The sequence below is a fragment of the Oreochromis aureus genome, linkage group 23 (assembly GCF_013358895.1).
Source record: "Oreochromis aureus strain Israel breed Guangdong linkage group 23, ZZ_aureus, whole genome shotgun sequence".
NCBI classification, from domain to species: domain Eukaryota; kingdom Metazoa; phylum Chordata; class Actinopteri; order Cichliformes; family Cichlidae; genus Oreochromis; species Oreochromis aureus.
The window spans coordinates 37,506,016-37,514,153 of NC_052963.1; the positions used below are offsets into that span (position 1 = coordinate 37,506,016).

Below are 8,138 nucleotides of genomic sequence, written 5' to 3' on the forward strand. Positions count from 1 at the left end.
CCCTTCTAATATTTTCAGTTGTTCTAAGTTTGGTATAAATCGGGGATTTCAAGCTCATTTTAGTTCCTGGGTCACAGCCCATTAACTCAAGTGACCCTAACCAGTAAAAACATTGCAATAAAATGTAGCTTTATTTTAGTGTGAGTAAGAAGAAATAAACAGTGCCTGTTAATGAACCATCCATTCACGATAAGTAATTGTAATATCAACAGTACGTCAGGTTAGGTGTGCACTGCAGTTCACAGTGAATCTACAAAATTGTTTATTCAAACTAAAAAATAATTTGACAAGATCCAGAAAATATTTTAACTTCTTAGGCATTAAGTGCATATGCACATGTATGTGTGCTTTAAGGGGGGATAAACCCCCCACATGGGTGCTCTTTATTTCCCAGTTGGAGGCCCTCCACTTTACAAATGACCTCCTCTGTCCAATTAATCACACCACAGCTTATCATGTTGCAGAAGTTAAGAAAAAAAGCATCCTTATGAGAGCTGAGGTAAAATCCACGGTGACATGGACTGCTACATCCCTCAACAGGAGGCACTCAGTGTCAGTGTGGATAAATGTGCCTCTCACTCTGTGTTTCTGGGCATACTTTGAGAAGAGCATGGGTTGAATGTACATCATGGGTGTGTGGGTGTGCTGTAAGGGTGACATCACAGTGCTGACTTCACTACAGGCAAACATCCTCTCATCGAGATGATTAAAGCTTGCTATAGTTTTTAAAGGAGGCTGGGTGTGGGGGTGAAGAAAAACAAGTGACTTTTTGTAATGAAGTGCAAAATGATTTAGAGACTGACTGGCTCAATGAGAGTGAAAGAGACCTGACCCTTGTGGGTTTGGCGGGCATGTTTGAAGCCTCAACTCGTCTCATTCCTGCCATCACATGACCCACAGCCTGAGGGAAAGAGGGAGATGAGGGCTGTTGGAGGAGTGCTGAAGAGTCTGAGTTGGAAAAGGACGTCCTGGAGCTCGGGGAGGAGGAGCTCCCATCAAAGTCTATGTTTTATCTGACCCCCACTGCTGAAAGCCACAGCATTGCATGCTGTTATTATGGGAAGGCAACGAGTCTGAGGACAATGTTTAACAGGTTCTATGTTTGTGTGTGTGCATGCATTGCATGCATGATGAATTGCATGTAAGTATGTATCCTTTTTATGGTTTGGGTAACAATCCCCTTGTTCTTTTTAAAGGAAATTTTCATGGTATAGCATTCAAATATGTCAGACAATGGCAGGCTTCTAATTTTGCCACAGCAGCGATGAGTTAAACGGTGCTTCATGTATAGACTGTACATAAAAGATAGACATAGAAACCATGATGTCACCCATTGTTTTGTAAATTTCTGGGGCCTCAACTTTAGCCTTGTGGTTGTCGCCTTGATGTTTTTTTGGAGCCAGACATGACGTATATGGATGAGATTTCAGAGTTATTAGCTAAACTTGGCATGCTTGGTTAGTGAGCTGCATCCCCAAACTATACAGGTACACCTGCAAATAAATGATAAATATCATATAAATAAAATAATTTCACTCACCAAAACCTGAGCACAGACTTCTTGGATGTGCTGTTAGTATAATTAACCACACATGAAGCCACAATGGTTGTCAGATAATTGTATTAAAAGTGCTTCAGGGTAACCAACACCACAAATGTTACCTAAACTTCCAGTTCAGTGACTCACATCAGTAACTAGCAACAGTATCAACAGCAACATAAAGCCTTTAGTAATGGTTAACTTTAAGCCTCAAAGCAATTCAAAGGGTAAGTAAGGGTAAAAAAATAAATTAAAAAGCTACTTTTGGCTGGTTCCTTGCCTCAAGAGTTCACCACAGTGGGTACCTCTAAATTTTTAATTTTGACTTTATTTAATTTTACATCAGATGCCCTTCCTGATTAAACCCCAAGGGAAATTTGTTTCAGTCTAGCATTGAAGAAGCAACCTTTCACTTGTCAAACAAATATGTGTGTACTACACTGAAAAAAAACCCCTAAAAAAAATCATAACCTGTTGAGAGAAATTAGCTATAGCTTGCTAAACTGCCTCAAGTGGCCATTCAAGAAATTGCAGTTTTTAGCGCTTCTACCCTGGCTTCATTTTTCAGTCCCAGAGGTTATTGGGGATTGTTGTGGTTGATTATTGATTTTTTAGCAGTCACACATGTTCATAATTTTTGCCATGTCTGCTAACTTTTTGTGTAAAGCATGTATGTTACACAAAAGTGTAAGCACACTTACCTTGGTGAACAGAGGAGGGCCTGAGACTTCACCAGCATAGAGTGATGAAACTGGGCTCTGCATCTAGAAGACAACACACATTTACTTTTCTGAACAGATGAAGTTATTTAAAAAAGAGAAAGAGAAAGAAAGATGTTTTACCCGCTGTGGGGGCTGAGACAAAGACTGCACCAGGGTGGTGCGATGAGGTAGCACCTCGGGGGTTTTGGGTGATGACGAGCGTATTGTTAGGGACATTGAAGTAGTCTTCTTCTGCACTCTAAAACAAGAAAAACACAAACAAAAACTTATTTCTAAGAAAAAAAAGAACAATTTCAAAACTCTGTACGCTTTTATTTAAAATATAATTCTTGAAGGAAAATTGCCTCCACAGCAATTAAGATGATATCAGTGATCTTGGCTTCAGTGGGTAAACAAATGGAAACAGAAACGAATATCAGGAAACAGTCCAGATGCAGGGAGATTTATACATAAGATAATAATGAAAAACGTTTAGAAAAAGTGAAAGGACTCAGGGACTGCAAAAAATGCCCTAATGTAATAATGGAATTGGAATTTCATGCCCTAAATGTCTTTAAATTAACACATTTTCATTATTTTTCAGGATTAAAGAGGAAATTGAATAAAACTAAAAGTTAAAGTCTCATGAATTAAAAAGTTTAACATTTGGAAATAAGTAAGAGACCAACCATCTCAGGTGATTTTCCCACCATATTAAGCCTCCCCAGGTCATTACAGTGATTGCTGACTATGTTCTGGGTCAGGCTGTTGGCTCTTAAATAGCCTTTTTAGGACCCAGTTAACTAGGAGCAGGCAGCAGACTTGATTACTCGCTCAAGGGCTCGGTTAACCTGTTGGATAGTTCAAGGTTCACTGGGTCATAGTGTCAAAGGTAGTTGTGCAGGAATATACATACTGAGGCATGGCTCCTGATCTAGACTTCGATGCTGCACCTTCTCCTTCTGAGTCTGATGACGACGCCCCTGCAGTGGAACAAAATCAGAAGCTGCTGTGGTTTACATGCTACAGAACATAATATAGGCCATTTATTTCCAGACAGCTTAACAGATTTGCTGTTTTTAAATATGCAACTCTATACAATAAAATTATGACTAAATGTTTCTGAAATCTTGAAAAGAAATAATTTCTTTTAGTACATCACACCCAAAGAGGACCAACAGAACAGCAGTCCAGTTTTGTGGAAGAAGGAAGTATTCCCTTTGTAATCTAAATTTTTGCTAGAGTTTAGTCACAAGTGTAAATGACTGCAAGGCTTACATTTGTGGTGTTAAGGTGAACACTGTCCCAGCTCCAACCCCTTTTTCAGAAAATATAATTTATCTTCATATAGTTTCTTCATCTCTTCTACCTTCATCTCTCCCTATCCGTAGCATCCTTCTCTGCCACACCAACCCTCTGCATGGCCATCTTCACTACATCCATAATTCTTCTCTGTGGTCTTCCTCTGTTCCTCCTACTTGGCAGCTCCCTCTTCACCATTCTTTGTCTGCTATATCCACTATCCTTTTTCTGCACACGTCCAAACGAGCTCAACCTTGCCTCTGCACCTTTGTCTCCAAACCATTCAACCTGAGGCATTCCTGTGATATACTCACTTGTGATCCTGTCCATCCTGGTCATGCTCAGTAAAATCTTAGCACCTTCAGGTTCACTTCTTGACTTTTTGTTAGTGCCACTGTTTCCAAACCATACATCATAGCAGGTCTCATTACGAACTTGTAAAGCATCCCTTTCTTTCTTTTTGTTATCCTTCTGTCATAAATCACCTCTGACACTAATCTCCACCCACTCCACCCTGCCAGGATTCTCTGTGTGTTTGGATGGTTGACCCCACGTATTTAAACTCATCTACCTTCACTATCTCTATTCCTTGCAGCTTGACTGTTACACCTGTCTCCCTTTCATTCACACACGTGTATTCTGTCTTACTTCTAATGACTGTCATTCCTCTTTAGCGTACACCCCTACTCTCCCAAAGCTGTCTGAAAAAAAAAAAAAATCACAGTCCACAAAGACTCGTGCCTGACCTCATCTGTTCACCTGTCCACCACTGCTGCAAACAAGCTGCACCTTCCGGCCTTATCTATAAGTCTCCATCAACACTCTCTAAGCAAACATTGCATCTGTAGTGCTCTTTCTTGGCATAGCTTATCAAACCGCAGCAATAAGATGAATTAAACAATTGGCTGTATTCTCCTGTAAGACTTAATATCAGTCAATACATTTGCAAAAGCATCTCTGTAGTCTCAACTGGTCAGTTATTTGGTGTGTACTTTCATCTAACCAAATTTTCATTGGTTGAACAATTGCTGTTATTACATCCACAGGGCAAAAAGCGCTATATCAATAGCCTTTCAATCTTTTGTAGCCTCCCATAATTTTCTGCATCAGAAGGAACAGATTACCTGTTAAAAACACCACCGTGTTTTTCCCACCATGGATTTCAGCGATAGCTACAAGCTAGATTACAACACGTCAAAGAATTTGCTAGTATGGCTGCATTTGCTTAAAACAGATTATTAAAAAGTCAAGTGTAAGTGCATGTCAGTTATATGACAACACACATACTGTGCAGTCACAACTGCACCAGGCTTCAGCATCTGACCCAAGGAGCAACCCAAACAAAGCTGGATGTCTGCCTCACATAAGTATAAAAGTTCCTCATTGTCTGTTGTTTTGATTTCAGTTTGAAATAACAAGGTTTACAGTGTTTCAATGTGCTGCATATACTGACTTTTCATGTGTGTATAATTAATTTAGGCTAGAAAGCATAACAGGCAGAGTGTATGATACACTTTGTGGAACATTTTGTTAATTTGCAGATAAAATTAACCCTCTCTAACCCCCCATCGCCTGGGAACAATTGACTGCATACAGGTATCATTTCAGGCAACCAAGACTTTGGCTGGTTGACAACAACCCCAAGAAGAAGTGATGAAACGATCTGTCTGACCTTCGATGTAAACCTCAGCTGAAGTATTATCTGCTCCGAGACTGTTGGAAGCCACACAGGTGTAACGTCCTGTGTCGTCCTCAAAGGCTTCAGCAATCACCAGTGTGTGCAGGTCACCATCCCTCCAGATTTGGATGTCAGGTGAGTTGTGCAGCTCACGGCCTTCACAGAACCACCTAAAGGAAGAAGTACAAGACAACTTTGATTACCTCAACGTGTTATGGTAATATATCACGAGGTGCTTATATTAAAATCATTTTTAAGATTTTGTTTGCCTTTGGGGCGGTCTGTTTAGGGGTCTCCACAGCAGATCATCTGTGTCTATCTCACCCTTTCTTTAGCATCCTTCTCTGTCTCACCAACCCTCTGCATTCCCTCCTTCACTAAATCTATGAATCTTCTCTCCGGGTTTCCTCTTTTCATTCTGCCTTTTTAAAGACATTCCTATTCCCATTCTAAAAGGAGGTCCTGCTCAAAACTAATTCACTAAGAGTATGCCATTTACTTACACAAACAGGTTCCTTATTAGACTTTGCAACACACAACAGCTCCATATTTTAAATGTTGGACTCCACAAAAGTATGATTGCGTCGATCACAGCTCAAAAAAATCCTTATTTATCTTATACTGGAGTTTGGCGCTGCTCCTATCTATAACAAGCCATTTAGGCTCCCTTCCCTTCCCATTAGGCTAACTTAGAGCAGTCTGAAGCCAGAGTATTTGGTTTACAGGGTTTACTCTTACATAAACTGACCTAATTTTTTTGAGACTTTGGTTATATTTAAAATTATACTTCACCACTGTAACAGTATATATGACAGAAAATAAAGAAAAGCATAACAGAGCACCGCCCGCCCTTTATGGAAACTTAAAAAGAAACCTATATTATTTTAATTTTTGTTTGACTCATAACAAAAATTTATGTCTTGTCCATCTGACAAGAAAAAGCCACAACTCATCCTGTCAAATACAAAAACTTAAATACACCTCTTCCAAATATGATGGAGGCCTGCCAAATAAATTAACATTAACATCTACTCATTCACACACACGCACACACATACCAGGAATGTCTAAGTTTCCATATCTGCCAATTGAGGCATGAACAAGACGCTGTGTTACGGGAAGCAGAAACACCCTTTCCCCCTTTCCAATCAGAAGCCTGTGTGTCTGGATGGGCGCCTGGGCTCTGCACCACCTCCTTGGGGTTTTGCTAACACAGACTTTGTTCCCTGATCTGGGACCAACGAGTGATGAGAGAGTGCACCACACAACCAGCTTCATACATCTCATCACTCTTCACAGGGTTATGATTAAAGCAGACCCCCCTCTTCTACCAGCCCTATGTTACCACATCAAATAGAGGATCAAACAGCAGGAATCAAATCAACCATCTCCTACAAAATACACACATTCAAGTCCTGGCTTCAAATGCCTCGATTTGTGGGGAGACTGTTACTTTTATCTGCACTTGTATCTCTGGCTGTCCTAGTTTTAAGGTATTTTAAAAAGAGGACATCAGCACACTTCATCGGCACCATACTAAATGGAAGTTGTGTATCTTCTATTCAGATATTGACCCCTGAATTGACAGGGGGAGGGTTGGAATTTCCAAAATGCCAGGAGAACGAACAGCTGTTATGTTCCTCCAGAGCCCAGACCTGAGAACATTCCTACTATCTGGGAGAGCTGTGTAAAAATTCCTGACATCCTGCCGTGTGGCCGTTACATGATTTTATACACCCTGGTGTGTCAGTCAAACATCAGGCCAACTCCTCTTTCAGAAAGCAATCAATCAGCCAAAATATCCAGACAACACTTCATACTCTGGGATTTACACCTGGGAGACTGGGTGTGGGAGGCAAGCGGAGAAAGTGTATGAATGGCAAGTACAGGAAGAGAAGGTGAATGAGCATGAGTCAGGTGGGGTCGGATAAGAAAAATTATACGCCCTGTCATGACTGAGACAGATCACACTCAGCGGTTCATCAGGATCAGAGACCGACTGAACACTGCAGAGCTTTGTCAGCCTGTCTCAGCTTTCTCAGCCTGTAACACCAACCACGTTCATAGATTGATAAAAGGATTTTGGGAATATTTGCCTTATTTATCCCGTTACAGCTCATTTTAAACATGACCAAAGTTTTTAAAAATTTGGTTTGCATAAGCACAAATAATCTCTAAAACCTAAACGCTCTGGCTATAGACAGTTTTTTCTATTTTTGGCTCTGCATGATGTAAAGAGATGGATGTAGCTGGGGCTGCCTTAAACTTGCATTCTTTCTGATAGTCAGCAGGAGGCGACTCTTCTGGCTGCCAAACGACTTCAGCTGCATTAAGTCTATGGAAAAATGGTCCTAGTCTCCCTTGGCCTGTGACCTCCTTAAACACTTTCCTGATAAGTTTACCGGCTCAGTCACTAGTTTTAGGTAATACTAGTCAAACAGTAAGTTAATATTGTACATTTTGATCTTCATTAGAGTCAGAAATAAGCATCATTCAGTGTATGCTCATTGGATGAGAATACTGAGACCTCGATGTACTTGAGGGCTACCCCAATGGCGAGTCTATAATAGATAAGGATTGTTATGAAAATGTGACTCAAAGCTTATCTATAATAAAAACAGGGAGATGGAAATTACACTTATGTGGGATCTTTCCCCTCTCTGAAACAAAGGAAGCAGGTTAGCCAGACACCAGTGTGTTAAATGATACAAAACAGACAATGTGGAATGACAGTAATGAAGAGCTACTCAAGGAAGGACACATTAACCACTGGTGTGTCAACCCTTGAAGCAACAAAGACAGGAGTCATCTACCACATTTCAGACAACTAAAACCCAGACAGAAAAAGGCTGGGATGACACCAGATCCAGTTTAGTCCAACTTTGTTATATAACACAATCTGAATTCTCAAAATCTA

At 40.4% G+C, this 8,138-nt stretch overlaps 1 protein-coding gene across 3 annotated transcripts in view; it reads right to left on the bottom strand.

Moving 5' to 3' along the window:
• The window catches only part of palld (palladin, cytoskeletal associated protein), a 43,273-nt gene extending 37,926 nt beyond the window's left edge, over positions 1-5,347 (bottom strand). For all 3 annotated transcript variants that reach the window (XM_031753698.2, XM_031753700.2, XM_031753696.2), the window contains exons 1-4: positions 5,216-5,347; positions 3,158-3,224; positions 2,383-2,500; positions 2,242-2,304 (exon numbers count right to left, since the gene is read on the bottom strand). In XM_031753698.2, coding sequence (XP_031609558.2) covers positions 2,242-2,304; positions 2,383-2,500; positions 3,158-3,165 — 189 coding nt within the window. In that variant the 5' untranslated portion in view covers positions 3,166-3,224; positions 5,216-5,347. The remainder of the gene's footprint in view (positions 1-2,241; positions 2,305-2,382; positions 2,501-3,157; positions 3,225-5,215) is intronic.
• Between the last annotated feature and the right edge of the window lie 2,791 nt (positions 5,348-8,138).